Source organism: Mytilus californianus, unplaced genomic scaffold, assembly GCF_021869535.1.
Source record: "Mytilus californianus isolate M0D057914Y unplaced genomic scaffold, xbMytCali1.0.p SCAF_4, whole genome shotgun sequence".
Taxonomy (NCBI): domain Eukaryota; kingdom Metazoa; phylum Mollusca; class Bivalvia; order Mytilida; family Mytilidae; genus Mytilus; species Mytilus californianus.
In genome coordinates, this window is record NW_026262690.1 from 102,081,316 (window position 1) to 102,100,168 (window position 18,853).

At 31.9% G+C, this 18,853-nt stretch overlaps 1 protein-coding gene across 2 annotated transcripts in view; it reads left to right on the forward strand.

Moving 5' to 3' along the window:
* Positions 1-18,312, forward strand: part of LOC127698934 (alpha-actinin, sarcomeric-like) — a 77,168-nt gene extending 58,856 nt beyond the window's left edge. For both annotated transcript variants that reach the window (XM_052202686.1, XM_052202685.1), the window contains exons 17-23: positions 1,006-1,161; positions 5,075-5,359; positions 7,547-7,600; positions 7,958-8,026; positions 13,793-13,951; positions 15,396-15,554; positions 16,351-18,312. In XM_052202686.1, coding sequence (XP_052058646.1) covers positions 1,006-1,161; positions 5,075-5,359; positions 7,547-7,600; positions 7,958-8,026; positions 13,793-13,951; positions 15,396-15,554; positions 16,351-16,509 — 1,041 coding nt within the window. In that variant the 3' untranslated portion in view covers positions 16,510-18,312. The remainder of the gene's footprint in view (positions 1-1,005; positions 1,162-5,074; positions 5,360-7,546; positions 7,601-7,957; positions 8,027-13,792; positions 13,952-15,395; positions 15,555-16,350) is intronic.
* The last annotated feature ends 541 nt before the right edge of the window (positions 18,313-18,853 follow it).

The following is an 18,853-nucleotide window of genomic DNA, read 5'->3' on the forward strand; positions in this document are numbered from 1 at the left end:
TGGTATCTCATTTCCACAAGAGAATTTGGGCCCTGAACCTTCAGTCATGGTTCATGGACAGGATGTTTTGCATAGTTTAAATGTTAAAGTTTTGCCATTTTAAAATCAACATTTGCATTTAATTATCAAGGAGTCCAAAACCAGCATATAGTATGGTGATGTTGGGCAGGCAGGCAGGCAGTTTTCAACCCAGATCCCTAGGACTTCACAGATAGATTGTACACATGTTGAAGTTGTGCACCTGTTATTATGGAATTGTTGGATGATTTTTTCACGTTTTTATTGACTTGGGAACTTTGTTATTTTCCAGCAAAATTTACCACCTTCATTGAAAAATTTATTTTCCAGCAAAATTTACCACCTACATTGAAAACATTCTATATGGATTAGTCACAAATATTGCAACCCGGTCATTTGAGAATTTATCCTTTTTTTCTTCCTTTTTTTATGATTTGAAATGTCAGATAAGGAAATATACATCAAACTATTGCAATTGAATGTTCCATATAAATAAATCAAAATTCATTTGACATTAATTTCTATGCTATTGTTCATTTTGGCAGAACATTTTCTTCAGTATTTTTTTTGTTATTTTAACTTTGACCTATATTTCATTTTAAAGGACTTTGATTAAGTATTGGGTTTGTCATTTTACCAATTGTTGTATCAATGATACTTCACAGTGACAACATTTTATATACAGTACAACACAACCCATTAACATCTGGTCACTTATCTTCTATGTTCAGTGATTGGTTGATATTTTTCATTTACATTGTACGTCTATATCTCAGAAAGCTATAAACTTAAATTGAATCTTAATCAGTACATTTGTTTGACTTTATATTGAATATTAAGCCATAAATTAAGGTGAACATAACTGTTATATTTGTGATTTCATATTTAGCAATTGAACAGTGTTGTGGGTTTCATTTGATCTTAATTATTTTTTTTCCAGTGCCAGCTATTTTATATTTTACATATCCATTTCAATTTTATTTGTAGGATTTAGTAGAAGCACATGAACAGTTCAAAGGAACTTTAGGAGAAGCTGACAAAGAGTTTAATTCTATTATGAACTTAGCTAATGAAGTACAGAGATTATGTCAACAGTATGGGTTAACATTGAGAGAGAATCCATACACTACAGTCAGTCCATCTGTTAGTATACTTATATTCAATCTGATGTTTATGCAGACATACATTTCACTAAAGATTAACAAAACTTTAACAAAATAAGCATCCTTAGCAGGCCTTGAACTACTAATAAGGTCTTCTCATTTCATCATTATTTGGCTTGTTTAAGTAAGCTTTGGTATGGTGGATGCATATTTAAGAATTATTTTATAATACCTATTGTTGATAGAAATGTGGCATGGTTTAGAGGGGTATGTTTGAAATTGTCATTACTGTGTTCCTTGACAAATTCTTCCCTTTTGAATTCACTTGTTTATTAAATCCAAACATATTGTAGAGTAATTTGATCAAAAGTTATCACAATAAGCAATGTATGTAAACATCCATGAAAAAGTGAAACTATCAATGCAGTTTCTTTTTAAACAATTTTGAATGATGAATTGGGGTCATGGCTTCTGAAACCTTTGAAATATATTCTTGACCGGCTGATGTACGGCTGAAACAGACATCAAATATGGGTTTGCCACTTTTACTTAATTCATGAAGAATTTGAGTTTTGGCAATGTTTTTGGCTTAATGATTTCATTGCGGTCTTTTCCTTAATACCCAAATGATAAAACCTTGATTGCCTTAAGTTTCAAATGCATAAGGAGATTAAAAACAAGACTGAAAAAAAAAATGTCTGCCTGGATTGTTTTTTTTGGGGAAAACAGAATGTTATATAGTAGCAGGAACATGGCAGAGATAAACTCTATTCAATCCATTACTTTTCCCCTCATTTTGTTTTTGCAAGGTAAAGTTAAAATAGATGTCCAACAAATCATTAAAAAGCAAAGGAAATATATGCAGTTGTAGTATTATATATCTACTGAGACTGTGAAATCATAGACATCTTAGGGAATCTCTATTGAGACTAGACAGAGTTTACTGTAAATATTACCAGAGTGTATATGGGATTTTCCAGATTTTATTATGGTCTCGCAACATAGTTGTCGGGGCCATATAGTTATACCCTTATCCGTCATTCCGCAACAAACAGTTATACAGACTTTTTTTCTAAAAGGCTTCACATATTGAGCTGATATTTAGTATGTGAGTCTACTATGATGAGTTACAGGTTAAGTTTACGTTTGGTTCCGCTCCATTGATTTTTGCTGAAATTACAGGCTTTAGACTTTGAAAACTTGTGAAAATAACAGTTATAGGGACATTCATTCTCAAATTCCACTCATAAAAATGGCTTTAAGCTTTTTTTGTTAGCAGGGCCATTCATATTGTTTTGACACATCTAGTTCTTTCTTCTTTTTGTCACCACTTATAAAGATTTTTTTTAAATGGTTGGAAAAGATGTGTGTATGTTTTCAAACTCAGGATGTTGGCTGAGAGAGAAATAGCAACCACACAACAGCAAGAAAATGAAATCAGATCAATATGTATAAAAAAAATTCCAATTATTTTAAAGATTTTTCTTGGATTACTTTAACCGACAATCTATTTTATTGTTGAATGTTGAGTACTTTTTTATGATTATTGAAAATAATTGCTTATTTTTTGTGCTTGTTTTACTTCCATAGGAGGTTAGTATGCCGTGTAAGTTAGTTGTCATCTACTGAACTGTCATGGTTGTAATATAAGTCTGCTGTATAATCTTAAAACGTCTTAGAAGTTGTTGTCTAAATATGCTTTGCTTTTTATCTTGCAAACAAGAAATTTTAACATACACACATTTTGAGAGGGCAAAGGATCAGATAAAATAATTGGGAGCTATAATCTTCTCATCAGGTACAGACCTGAATGGACACATCATGACAGTTCAGAATATTTGTAGCTTCATTTCTTCTAACTTTCATTTTCATCCACTAAACAGTGCAGAACTATATATTGTTAACAAATCTGGAAAGAGTAGAGAGGTGAAAGTTTGATAGCTCTTTTATCAATATTGTTTAACAAATATAAAATTTATGTTGTTGGGTACTGGTTAAACTCAAAACTCTTTGAGTGTGCATGCTGCATTAATGGTCCAATAATGAAATCTGTAATGGTTTTTACAAACCATATGATAATTTTGTTGTTGAATCTAGTAAAAAATAATGGTTATGGTGTTGGCTAATATTTGGGATCTACAATTAATGCAACATTGCACTCTGTAAGAGATTAATATATGTAACAAAAATGAATGGCTCATTATTGCAGTATTAAGTCTTTGTAATAAATGCAATAATGCAAATGATGACAGGTCAGTTTAAGTTGACAGGAAATATCACACAGGATTGTACATCTCCACTTATCACTTTTTTCTCCTTACTATTAAGCGGCTACAATCAACTGTCTGATTATTCTGCCACTGTGGAGATTGGAGTTTGGGATTCTTATGTCCATTTATTCATCTGTCACATGATTGCTCTATTAGATTAAAAGTCACTGAAGCAAATCTTTTGAAATTCTTACACTGAATCACAGACTACAAAATTCTGATTAAACTATGGTTTAAGTTGATTTGACATTAACTCTTTTAGAATTATATTCCCATTTATCAAAAAATGTTGTCGGGATGGTGATTAAAATACTCTGATCAAATCGTTTCCTTTCCAAAATTCAAAATTTTTATTTTACTGTTTTTAATTCTACCCAGTGGTTATATGAAAAATTGGATTATTTTTTTTTTATTTTGTGATTAAGAAACATTTGAAGTTAAAAACTACTTATTGTCAATTGACTTAATTTCATTCATAGATCATAAAATACAGATGAATTAACTGTTTTGCTTACTTGACATTTTCTGTTGGGTTATGCCTCTGCAATGTCTTTTATTCTGCTGTTACAGTGATAACCCATATTTTATATGGCAGAGCCTTGACTTTAAAAATCTGTGATTGCCCAGTTCTAATTAATTGTTCTGTTGTATGTATTTTGAGAAAATCCCTGCTGTTTTAGCTCAAGAAATAATTTTTCAATTAAAAGGAATTTTCATGAATTTGGCGGTGACTATAAATTCTATGGAATTTTTGGAGATTAACAAAAACACACATTATTTTCAATAGACATCACTGCAATTATAGGAGCTTTTCATTTATAGGTTAACTAACTATTTGATGTTGTGTATATGTACGTACAAATGTATAACCATGTCAATCTGTTATAATAGGTAAAGTGTATACATGTACTAACATTTCATCTACATTATATACAGGTAAAAGGATATTCAGAATTTTGTTGTTGTTGTTTGGTATACAATTATAAATTTCCTAAATGTAAATTAACCTCTGATAAGAACCAAACAAGTGTTGTGTTAATTTTAATTAAATGTACCAATGAAAATGTAATGGAATCCTAGTGTTTTATATATATATAAATAAGTTTAATATTTACATAACTGGTATATATTGATGAAAGTTTGGTTTGATGTTAGATGACTAAAACAACAAAATATGAGAAAAGTTCCGCTGTTATCTAGTGTTACACATCTGAACATTTTCTATTTCATTTTAGTTTACTTTAAAGATGCTTTTTTTAATTGATATTTATAGAATACATTGTGGTAGTGACAAATTATAAGACAGTTAAGAATCAAAAGCAGTACAGTTCATTAAGAAAATATTATCTGTATGAAAAAGATATTGTCAATTGAAATAGACACTTGAAAGACAAAATTTATTTTTTATTTTTCCTTTTGGGACAACCAGGATAAATGATGGGAAATATTGACTGCTCCTAGAAAATATGGGTGTGATTTATAGGCCATTAGCGGCAACTTAAAGAAAGGGTTTCACTGCTAGAAATGATGACCACATTTCTATATCCCAGTTCATTTCAATACACCATGATTGTACTACAATGCAGGCTTTTCTCAATTTATTATTTTGTCACTAGTGTTTGAAGAGCATCTGTTGGCTGTTTCTACTTTAACTTGTTTTAAATGATGTATTTTTTTTCTAAGGACATCTCTAATAAATGGGGAGAAGTCAAACAGTTAGTTCCCAAGAGAGATAGAACATTACATGATGAAAGAATTAAACAAGAAAATAATGAGAGACTTAGGCGACAGTTCGCACAGAAAGCAAACATTGTGGGACCTTGGATAGAGAATCAGCTAGATGGTGTTGCATCAATTGGTGTTGCAGCTAGAACCTCTCTGGAAGAGCAACTGAACAAACTTCGTCAATTTGAGAAAGCAACAGAACAATACAGAGTTCATATGGATGAACTTGAAAGATACAATGAGGTTAGTCACATAGCAGTGTTTGATAGATGGTAGAACAGATATAGTATTATTATACCTCCATTATAAAAGTGGGGACTATATTGCAAAAACCTTGTCGATACTTTGAATTTCTATGATCTGAATGAACTTATAATTATTAGTCCCCTACCGACAAAGTCGAAGGGGACTTTAGGTTTGCACTCTGTCCGTCTGTCTGTCTGTCCATCCGTCAGTCTGCTGTAGCGGAGGGGGCATTAAGTTTTATCCTTGTCCGTCCGTCTGTACGTCTGTACGTCCCAAAGTTGGTTTCCGTTCTCTAACTTTAGTTTACCTCAACCGAATGTTATGAAACTTATACACAATGCTTATTACCACAAAACACAGATCAAGTTTGAATTTTGGTGGCGTCACTTAAACTGTTGTAGAGTTGTGCCCCTTTACAAATGGAAAAATTGCTGAATTTTTTGTTTCCGTTCTCTAACTTTAGTCTGCCTCAACCAAATGTTATGAAACTTATACACAATGCTTATTACAACACAGAACAAGTTTGAATTTTGGTGGCGTCTCCTAAACCGTTGTAGAATTATGCCCCTTTACAAATGGAAAAATTGCTGAATTTTTTCGTTTCCATTCTCTTACTTTAGTTTGCCTCAACCAAATGTTATGAAACTTATACACAATGCTAATTACCACAAAACACAGATCAAGTTCGAATTTTGGTGGTGTCACTTTTGCTGTTCTAGAGTTATGCCCCTCTACAAATGGAAAAATTGCTGAATTTTTCGTTTCTGTTCTCTTACTTTAGTTTGACTCAACCAAATGTTATGAAACGTATACACAATGCTTATTAACACGAAACTCAGATCAAGTACAAATTTGGGTAGCGTCACTTTTACAGTTCTTGAGTTATATCCCTTTATAACATTATATGCAAGCGGGGGCATCATCTGTGTCCCATGGACACATTCCCCATTTATTTATCTCTCAGACACCTAATTCCTGTTATTCAGATATGGGGTAAGCTTAGCATGACAACATGTGCATTCTTGTTTAATGTTGCCAAAAAAAAATTGCAGTATGTTTAAAGCAGATGAGACAAATAAAAATTAAATATAATTTGAAAAATTTTTGATACGCCCGTTTACAGGATGTACATTTTTGTGTATTATGGTATACCCTTGTCCGTCCTTCCGTCTGTCCGTCCGTCGTCAACATGTCGGACATTAACTCAAAAACACTTTAACCAATTTGCATAAAACTTTGGTGAATTGTTTATATCTATTGACGTGAGCTCCCTTTCGTTTTTTATAAATTTTAGATTTTACATTTCCGAGTTATGGGGTTTTATTCATTAAAAAAAGGGGGGTTTTCCAGTTTTTGGACAATAACTCAAGAATGCTTGCACCAACTTGCAAGAAATTGTGGTGAATTGTTTATATCTATTGACATGAGCTCCCTTTCGATTTTTATATACTTTAGATTTTACGTTTCCGAGTTACAGGGTTTTATTCATAAAAAAAGGGGGATTTTCCAGTTTTCGGACAAAAAATCAAAAATGCTCTCAGCAGTTCTTATGAAACTTTGGTGAATTGTTTACATCTATTGATGTAAGCTCCGTTTAGAATTTTATAAATTTTACATTTTGCATTTCTGAGTTATGGGGTTTTATTCATTAAAAAAGGGGGGATTTTCCAGTTTTCTGACAATAACTCAAAAATACTGTCAGCAATTCTCATGAAACTTTGGTGAATTGTTTATATCTATTGATGTAAGCTCCCTTTACATTTTCATAAATTCCTAATATGACATTGAGAATTAATTGAACTTTAATTGTTTATAGTCTGACAACAGATTTACTAAGTATTGCGCAACAGCACAGTGTATTGCACAACAGCAAGAAATCTTTAATTGAATATAAATTCAATTCATATAACCAATTTCAAGTTCTTTGACTACATTTATTCAGAAACCTATAATATGTCAAATATTTAATACAATCCAAATTCAGACCTGTATCAAGCTTGAATATTGTGTCCATTTTTGCCCCAACTGTTCAGGGTTGGACCTCTGCGGGCGTATCCAGCTGCGCTCAGCGAAGCAGTTTATTGATTTTGGTGAGGAGAAAATTTGTGAAATATGAAGTTGAGTATCTTGATGGATGAGTTGTTGTAGAATGATTACATATCAACCATTGCTTGTTCCTTTCAGGAAGTACAGGAATCTTTGATATTTGAAAACAGATACACACACTACACAATGGAGGTAAGAAATTATTGATCTTCTTTAAACTTTGTATCAAAAATCATTGAAAAGAAAGAAATTATTTAGCATCTAATGATAATAATGAAATAACGTATTTAAAAATTGCATGGTGACATAAGTTGTAGGAGGACTTTTGTAGTTTACAGTTATTGTTTGAAAAAACAAGAATTTAAGACAGCATTCTATTTAAATGGCTTATCTAACCTAGGGGGAGCATATGAGTTGCATGTTTAATACAAACAACAGACAAAGCTGTAATATACTTATGAACCAGATTTTAATTTGGGAAATTGAAGCAATGAAAAAAGAGTGTAAATAAAGACCTGTAATCAAATGATATCTAATAATGTATTTCAGACACTCCGTGTTGGATGGGAGCAATTATTAACAGCAATTGCAAGAAACATCAATGAAGTAGAAAACCAGGTGAGTCTTTTGTCTGCCTATGGACCTTGTTCAGAAATTTGTTTAAAATAGCATTTTTATATTGCTCTATAACAGTGTTCTCCCCAGGCCCTTAAAGGACCGCGGGCCCGCGATGTATAATTTTTTACCGTGGTGGTATCGTTCTTACCGCGATGTATAATTTTTCTCCGTGGTGCTAAAATTTTCAGTTAAAAAATCGTAAATCGGTAAAGTTTATAAACGACTTGTTAAATCTTTTCCGTGTGGTATAAAATTCCAGGTGAAATTTGACCAGTTCAAACCAGTTCAACACGGATTGTTTACACCACGTGATCGATTTACCTTTATGAGGTTAACCTTTGTTGAATGGATTTAATCGATGTAATTAACACTTTTTATACGACCGCAAAAAAATTTTTGTGGTCGTATATTGGTATGACGTTGGCGTCGTCGTCGTCCGGCGTCGTCTGGCGTCGTCCGAAGACACATTGGTTTTCGCACTCTAACTTTAGTTTAAGTGAATGGATCTTTATGAAATTTTACCACAAGGTTCAATACCACAAAAGGAAGGTTGGGATTGATTTTGGGGGTTATAGTAATAACAGTAAAGGAATTAGGGGCCAAAAAGGGGCCAAAAATAAGCATTTTTGTAACTTCCAGACATAACTTGTGTGTTAGTGTATGGATCTCTCTGACATTGTACCACAAGGTTCCATATCACTAAAGGAATGCTGGGATTGATTTTGGGGGTAATTGCCTCCAAATTTTAGGAATTAGGGGCCAAAAAAGGGGCAAAAAACAAGCATTTTTCTAGTTTCATGACAATAACTTGTGTGTAAGTGTATGGATCTTTCTGAAATTGTACCACAAGGTTCCATATCACAAAGGGAAAGCTGGGTTTGAGTTTGGGGGTAATTGCCCTAAACGTTTAGGAATTTGGGGCCAAAAAGGGGTCAAAAAACACATTTTTTTCTAGTTTCCAGACAATAACTTGTGTTCAAGTGTATGGATCTCTCTGAAATTGTACTGCAAGGTACCATACCACAAAGGGAAGGCTGGGATTGAGTTTGGGGGTGATGAATCATAATGGGGGTTCAAAAAATTTTTGGGGGGGATTTATTTTTTTTTCCTTTTTTTTCTTTTTTTCCTTTTTTGTTTCTTTTAAAATTTTCCATTTTAAGTTGGTTATTTCTGATTTATATTTAAAATCAAATAATAATGATATGGTAGGAGATACACACCAAACAGGATGTGTAAATTATTATATAATAAGTATTGTGCAATAGCAAGAAATTTTCAATTGCACAGTATTGCACAATAGCAAGAAATCTTCAATTGCACAGTATTGCGCAATAGCAAGAAATCTTCAATTGCACAGTATTGCCCAATAGCAAGAAATATCCAATAGCACAATATTGCGCAATAGCAAGAAATTGTCAATTGTACAGTATTGCGCAATAGCAAGAAATATTTAATAGCACAGGATTGTGCAAAAGAAGATACTTCCTATAAATTGCTTATTTCTTGACCAATTTCAATGGGGTTTTATTCTTGATTTCATGGGGTTCTTTAATATGCTGAATCTAACCGTGTATTTAGTTTTTGGATTTTGGGCCCCGTTTTTAAATTGGTCCACATTGAGGTCCAAAGGGTCCAAAATTAAACTTTGTTTGATTTCATCAAAAATTGAATTATTGGGGTTCTTTGATATGCCGAATCTAACTGTGTATTTAGATTCTTAAATTTTGGTTCCGTTTTCAAATTGGTCTACATTAAGGTCCAAAGGGTCCAAAATTAAACTTAGTTTGATTTTAACAAAAATTGAATTCTTAGGGTTCTTTGATATGCTGAATCTAAACATGTATTTAGATTTTTGATTATGGGCCCAGTTTTCAAGTTGGTCCAAATCGGGGTCCAAAATTAAACTTTGTTTGATTTCAACAAAAATTGAATATATGGGGTTCTTTGATATGCTGAATCTAACCATGTATTTATATTTTCGATTTTTGGGCCCCGTTATCAACTTTGTCCACATTGAGGTCAAAAGGGTCCAAAATTAAACTTTGTTTGATTTCATCAAAAATTGAATTATTGGGGTTCTTTGATATGCCGAATCTAACCGTGTATTTAGATTCTTAATTTTTGGTTCCGTTTTCAAATTGGTCTACATTAAGGTCCAAAGGGTCCAAAATTAAACTTAGTTTGATTTTAACAAAAATTGAATTCTTAGGGTTCTTTGATATGCTGAATCTAAACATGTATTTAGATTTTTGATTATGGGCCCAGTTTTCAAGTTGGTCCAAATCGGGGTCCAAAATTAACTTTGTTTGATTTCAACAAAAATTGAATATATGGGGTTCTTTGATATGCTGAATCTAACCATGTATTTATATTTTTGATTTTTGGGCCCCGTTATCAACTTTGTCCACATTGAGGTCAAAAGGGTCCAAAATTAAACTTTGTTTGATTTCATCAAAAATTGAATTCTTGGGGTTCTTTGATATGCTGAATCTAACCATGTATTTAGATTTTGGATATTGGACCATAATAGGTGAATGTCCAATTTAAAATTTTTAAGTTCTTAGACCACATTCAATCTGTGTTAGAAACCTATGCTGTGTCAAATATTTAATCACAATCCAAATCCAAAGCTGTATCAAGCTTGAATGTTGTGTCCATACTTCCCCCAACTGTTCAGGGTTCGACCTCTGCGGTCGTATCAAGCTGCGCCCTGCGGAGCATTTTATTGTGTTTTAATTTAGAGATCATAACTGTATGATCAAAGATAACTATTTTAAGGCTTCACTCACCACCTGACAAGTCGGCAAATACTTTGTACACAAACCGTGTTGACCCGATAGTTGTACACACGACGGTACATATTTTGTACATTATAAAGTTAGCTCAATACTTATATTATAGTTTAATATGTCTCTGATTAAACCATGGCCAAAATTATCTTTATTTATGATAAAGTTATTGCATGATATTCCGTTTTCAAACTGTCAACAAGTAATTCAAAGGGGAAGGATCACATGACCCAGTTAGTTCACGTAGAATATTCAAGATTATTTACAATTAACTGCAATCTATTCTATTTTATAAATAAAATGCATGACTGTACCTTCAAACTGGATATCTAAATCCATATGATCATTAATGAATAACAGAAGTGATCTTGCAAATTTAATCCATAAGCACATGTTAAATCTATTTATATCTACTTCCTGTCATTTAGGCGGGAAAATAGGGAGACTTTGTTGTTAACATTGAATATGGTTACTTATAGACCTAAGATAAATTTATAGATTTAGGAATTCTTTCTAAATGGATAATGACAAATAAAGATTTAGATTTAAGTGCAGTATTAAGTCTGTATCTATGTTTGATTATCACCAAAGACAAGAAAGGTTAATATTTACATGTACATGAAATATGGCAAAATGTTTTAAAATTTATGAAAAATTTCTTTTATTAAAATTTAAGATAGAAACTGGTTCAAATTATAACACAATTTTGTTCTTGTTAATTTTATATCTCCTTATGACAGGAATCCTTGCACATACAACAACTTTCTTTCTAGAAACTAGAAAGATTTTTAAATTGAACATTTTTGTTGTCTTTTGAATCTGGGAACAGTATATCTAACAATATATATGTTCCTGTTTGAAAGATATTTTATGTTTATTGATCATGGATTTTATAAAAGATTTAATTACTTTAAATTTAGATGAATATTATGTAATGAATCATGTTTTAATTATTTTTAAAAAATATTAAAAGTATACAAACTGTTTATTGATCTTTTTAACCAATAATATTCTGACATAACACAGTACCACAGTATTAAAACAAAACAAGAGACATAATAAATGCAGTAACTAGAAATATAGCGACGCCACGCGACACAACTGATTGTATGAATCATTTCACCAAGTTGTTCACATGCGTTACCCTGGTGCTATCCAAAAATCCTGGGGAGAACACTGTCTATAAGGGTCAGTTGGGGGCCAAATAAGTTTTACTCCTGTCAATATGTTTGCATAAAGGGTACAATTCAATTTTTACTAGAAGTTGTGCATTTTATTATGATTTTGATTTTCAATTTTTCAAAAAGTTGCGAAATGAAAATAACTAATGGGGTTTTGTATTTGGACATGGTTTGCCATTAAATATCTGCTTACATTTTTCAGCTCATCTGGCTGAAAAGGCGGTGTGAGCTTTTGCCATAACTTGGTGTCCATCGTAAACCTTTCAAAGATCATATAGTCAGAAACTACTGAACCAATTTCAACCAAACTTAACCTGAATTATCTTTAGGGTATCTTGCATAAAGTAGATATTTTTTTATTCTGGTCAGTCAACATGGCCACAATGGCTAAAAATGTGACATAGGGGTAAATGCTTCAATATCTTGAAAACCATGATATATAGAGAAAATCTGACGAAGAATATCAAGATCTACCTACCTACTTTCCTATATTCACAAAAATTATTAGATGACTCCTTAAGAAATAATTGCCCTTAAATCCAAGTTGGTCTAATTTGCATGAATTTGTCTATTATCTTAAAAGCTATGTTGGATATGTAAAAACTGTAAAAGACAAAATTTAACAGCAATACAAGATCTACAAAAAGGCTAATATGATAGAAACCTTTGAATGACTTGATTCCATGAATAAAAGGAGTTTTTTGCCCATAAATGATGTTATTTTTTTCTTTACTAGATTTTAGTGTTTTTGTCTATTATCTGGAAAACTGTAAAAGATTGTTAGAAACTCGAAACAACAAAAATGATCAGTTATTGCCCTTAAATGAAAATTTTGGGCTAATTTTCGTTTGTTGTATACTTTTTCATAGATCTTCTTTGAAACTGATTTCAACCAAACTTTGAGTGAATGATCCTTAATGTATCTAGTATAAAGTTTGTGTGGTTTTTTTTCTGGGCAGCCTTTATAATATAAGTTCCAAATGGAAGAAATATTCTGGGATATTATTTCTAATGAAAGAAATATTACAGTATTTGTTGCTGACAAAATAAAGGATATAGAATATATGTTTCAACAGGAACAGTTATAAAAGCATGATTTATAAGAAAGTTTCCAGAAGAACAAACATACGATGAAAAGCCAATCAACAACATAAGGGTAAAATGCAAGAATTGTCTTGTATCTTTAAAACCATAACAGAATGGGAAAATCATGCATTGACTAAAAAGTCAGAATGCCAAGATCTGCCTACTCCTAAATTTCACCAAAACTATCAGATTACTCTTACGGTGTTATTGATGTTAAAGGATGATATTTTAATCCATTTTTCATGTTTTTGCCTATTATCTCAAAAACTATAATAAAGTAAAAAATGTAAGTAGATAAGGTAAACAGCAATACTAGACCTACAAATATGCCAATATGACCGAAACCATTAGATGAATCCTTAAGGAGTTATAATCCTTCAATGACGAATTTTGACTTATTATTTATAATGTGTTATCTCTTAAACTATTCAGCGGAGCATCTTGGGTTTGTAGTGGACTGTAATCCCACATTTAGTCGGTCTTTGGACTTTCAGATTAGGTTTTGCCTGGCAAATATGACCAAATCTGGACCTTTGACAAGGATCTTATAAAACATAAAGTAAAAGCAATTTTTCTTTTTTATATGAATAATGTTGAAAAATAATGCTGGACAGACGGTAAGGGACAGTTGACTAATAAATGCCAAGTGTGGATATTATTTACATTTTTATTAGTTTGCTTAATAAATGTGAGTTTTTACCTTGTTACAGATTTTGACAAGAGACTCTAAAGGCATCAGTGAAGAACAGATGAATGAATTTAGAGTATCATTTAACCACTTCGACAAAAATAGGTCTCGGCGTTTAGAACCTAAAGAATTCAAAGCTTGTCTCGTCAGTTTGGGTTATAATATCAGGGATGATAGACAGGTAAGAAAATACAAATGTTATTAAGATTATAAGTCAATCACATTGGAAAAGAAATGAACTAGATAAACTTGTGGTTTACCTGTAAAAAAAAAGATGACAACTTCATACGTGTCATTGACACGGGTATTGTCCTTAATGACAATTAGATGAAATTATACAATTATATTGAAACTGCAATTGCTTTGGCCATGTGGATTAGCAAACCAGAATACCCAGTTGCTAGTTTTAACTTTTGAAAATGCATTGCAATTAGGAGTTTGTAACTGCTAACTGAAAGAAAAAAACCTTTACATTTTTGTCGAGTCTGTGACATTTATGTCGCAAAAGCGAGACACAGCGATCCTAGATTCCGTCGTTGGAAGCATCAACATTTAGATTCAGTCTGTGGTTAAAGTTTTTTTTAGATATCAAAAACTTTGTCAAACCTACATGGAATTTTATGAAATTTGGACAAAAGCTTGTTTATGACCAAAAGACAGTGGGAAATCTTGAAAATATTTATTTTTATTTTTCCGTATTTTACTGTTAAATGGACTTAGTTTTCTTACAGTTAACAAGTTGATACAGTCTGGGGTTAAAAGTTTGTTACACATCAATTTCTTTGTCAAACATTCATAGAAATTTATGAAACTTTTTTATGATTAAGAGATAATGTCTGAAGCAAACCTTTGAAAATATTTTTTCCCCGGTATTTTTCTGATAGATGGACTTTGTTTTATACAGTTAACCTTTACAGACAGTATAGGATTAAATTTTTTCACCATTTTTTCAATTTTGTATTTTCATGTATTGAAATGTTTAGTATAGACTATTCTCCAATTGAGTGTTTGATCCATTTTTGTCTCGCCTTCTATGAAAGTCGCAGTATGCGAGACATAGGTATTACTATCTGGGGGCGGCAGCGTTAATTTAACAGTCCCCTACCGACGAAGTCGAAGGAGAATTTAGGTTTGCACTCCGTCCGTCTGTCCGTCCGTCAGTGTTATCTGACCTTTACCTCATTTTAATGGTTTATTGGTCAGTGTTTAGTTTTGGTCTCTTTTTCAAGTACTATAAGCAATATGTCAACTATATTTGGTTTAAGGAATGATATTAAGGTGTACATGTCTTTCTAGCCAGTGTCATGTGACCTTGACCTCATTTTCATGATTTATTGGTCAATTTTAAGTTTTTGTGTTTTGGTCTGTTTTTCAAATACTAATAGCAATTGGTCAACTATAATTGGTGTATGGAATGGTAAGGTGTACATGTCTGTCTGGCCAGTATCATCTGACCTTGACCTTATGTCCATGTATATTTCTATAAATTTAAATGTTTAGTATAGACCATTCTTCATTGTTTAAGATACCCAGTCATTTGAGTTTTTGATCATGGTTGAAGATGCAGGTAAGCAACACATCTAGTTGATATTGTTTGAATAAAAGCTTTTCTTTTTAAATTTCAGGGCGATGCAGATTTCCAGAGAATTATGTCAATAGTTGATCCTAATAATTCTGGCTATGTAACATTTGAAGCCTTCCTTGACTTCATGACTAGAGAAACAGCTGATACTGATACTGCTGAACAAGTTATGCAATCATTTAAAATATTGGCAGGCGATAAGGTAAAAAAGATATTTTTCATGGTCTATTGTTCTTCAAATTCCATCAAAATTGGGTAAAGCTATGTTCTAGTGTTGTCTAAAACAGTGTCATCTTTCAGAGACATTTTGAAATTATTTTACAAAAAATACTGTTATAGAAGATTTTTTAAGACATTTTCCTTTCTTGTACAAATGTAAATAAAAGTAAATTTTGAAGTTCTTTGGTTTATCACTACAGATAAACATTATTGATGAAATAAAACAAAACTTAACTGATACAGATGGAATATAGGGAAAAGAAAGAAGCATAATCATTTTTTGGGTCAAAGTTGAAATTTGCTGTTACTTAAGATAGATTTTTTCTTTAATTACTGCTTTCTGGTTGAAATCTTTAGTTTCCAATGCATATTTGGATGGAAATTTAAATGGATGGAAGATATCAGAAAATGAATGAATTTAGGGTAAAAAGTTTTAAGTCACAATTGATAAAATATAAAATGTTCATCAGATGAAATTCTTAAAAAAATCTCTCTAGGTGAAATCTCAACTAAGGCTTTTAGTTTATTCGTGAATAATAAATTTGGGCATGTGCCTCCAGATCTGATGGGTTAACCAGAATCAAGGGAGTCTGCCTTATTGTTTTAAAGATGGATTAACTTTTTACTTGTTTTAGACTGTCAGGAATGGGTTGATACTAGCTTTGTAGCTATTTTTAAAGTGATGAAACTTAACAAAGTGATTCAAAGTCTTATTGATATAATGTCATTTAGAAACATTATGATTTGTTGCTGACATGTCCTTTTGTTGTATTTTGTAGCCTTTCATTACTGCACAGATCCTCCGACAAGAGCTTCCTCCAGATCAAGCAGAATACTGTATCCAGAGAATGGCACCATACACTGGACGTGATGCTGTCCCTGGAGCTCTTGATTACATGTCCTTCTCGACGGCACTATATGGAGAAAGTGATCTATAAACATGTTTTCATCACATATTACCTAAAATGGTCGTGCAGCATAGACATCCTTATTTTTACTGACTAGCATGTTTTACTTTGTCATGACATTTGTACAAGCAAGATATATTTCTATATGCATTTTTATCAGATTTCTGTAAAGTTCAGAAAAAAACATGTTAGTTGCTGTATAGTCAAAATGAAAGCAATAGATTGTAGAATTGTGGATTCTGTGCTGCATCCCTGTCAAAGGTTTTGTCTGGTTCCCAGATGGATGTATATGCGGACAACAGATCCTTACTGTTCATGCTGTACATATTAGTATATTCCAGGTTTATGTTTAGGGGTATGGAGACTTTCAAAAATATTTATAGTAACACAATCAAAAATATTCGAGGGTGAGGAATCTGAAATATAATTGTACATTTTGATATATTTATTTTATTATTACAAATTTAATGTGGTATTTATATCATGATTTAAAATCTAACCAACTCAGAAAAAAAGATGTCCCAATGTCTCTTATGTTTAATATGGATTTATAGAGTATTTATTAATTAACTAACTCTGATAAAAAAATGGACAGTTATGGGAAAGATGGATACTGTTAATACCGTATATAGGCAATTGTGTTTTTATACATTGGTTATTGTTGATATTTTAATATGTATTGCAAAATATGAACTTTGTTAAAGATATTTCAAGACTCAAGTTACTTGAACAAGAAATACATGGACCTATATCCTATGTTAATTTAGTAATGGTGCTTGTTACACTCTTATAGATGTATATATATATATGTATAACATTTTCAGTTTTATTTATTCTATTATTTTAGTTGGAGCAAGCTTTGCCTTAAATAATAACCTAGCAGTTTGTGCCATACTGACTGGCAGGGTATTTAATAAACAGACAAATCCAAGTCTATTACAAGCTGGCCTGTGTTATGTTTCCATTTATGAACATGTGATTCTGTAGTACTATCTTGTTATAAGATCATTCTGTTCAGTTTTGTCAAAAATTTGCATAACTGTTCACTTTTACAAGTTAGAACTATGCAATTTATTAGATAATTCCTGTAACTTGAGTCTTGTAAAGGTCTATTCAAGATGAAGAATATTGTCTCTGAAATAAGTTACGCAAGCGTCTTTATGGAATTTTGGTGCATGTTCCATTAAGTGGGATATTAGTACTGGGAGGGAAGCTTTTAATTAGTTACAAAATGGAAATGTGCAACTGTTTAAATATCTGTAATCAATGAGGATATTTTTGTTCACATATACTTGTTTTATATTTAAGTTATGATAACCCACATTTATTTTCATTCTGTGAAAACCTTAAGTTTTACAACCTATGATTATGAATAGGTTCCTCCTTTACAACATTCAGACATAGTGTTTCCTCTGGTTTCTGTAAATATGCACATGGAGGACTTATCTACTTACTGAAGTCAATCAAAAGATTATAATTTTAAGTGTGATATGAAGTGACCTTTGACCCACATTAAAGGCCTAAATGGTCACTGTCAGGGATGTTTAGGATTATTTTTACCTTAGAATGTATTCTTCATTGGAAATGACAGTTTGTAAAAATGAAAGTAACCTTGTAAAAGTTTAAATGATTTTAAAATTTTTACCATTTTAATTTGTAAAATCGCCAAAAATGGGTGTATCCATTGTCCTGTTGTCAATTGCAACTTTAAATGGGTAATGTGTCTGTGTGTGTGTCTGTATGCTACATGCTTATTTAGCTTAATGGCCAGCTTGTACAAACTACCATCATGGTCTTGGTTTATAAGAATCCAATAAAGTCTTTCTACCCACATTTTGTTTCGTTTATCAATGAAATTGCTGCAGTGACTGAGTAATGAAGATAGTTTGTTGCATGTTTGATCATTTTAGCTTATCCTCACTCATATTCCCTGGTCTATTTTAAAAGTCGCATTCATCAAGTAAATATTCTAACATAAAAAGACTGTATGACACCGACTTATGTTATGAAGTTTCAGTCTGTCATATGTCCATTGTCCTTAACCTCATATTCATTGTTCAGAGACTACTTGAAAAAAAAAGTTAAGATTTTTTGTAATGTTAATTTCTCTCTTATTATGAGTAATAGGATGACTTTACTAAGTATGTGCCTACCTTGCAAGGTCCTTGTGCCTGTCAGACAGTTTTGCCTGACCTTGACCTCATTTCATGGATCAGTGAACAAGGTTAAGTTTTCGTGGTCAAGTCCATATCTCAGATACTATAAGCAATAGGTCTACTATATTTGGTGTATGGAATGATTGCAAGGTGTACATAGAAATAAGAAGATGTGGTATGAGTGCCAATGAGACAACTCTCCATCTAACTGGCAGGTG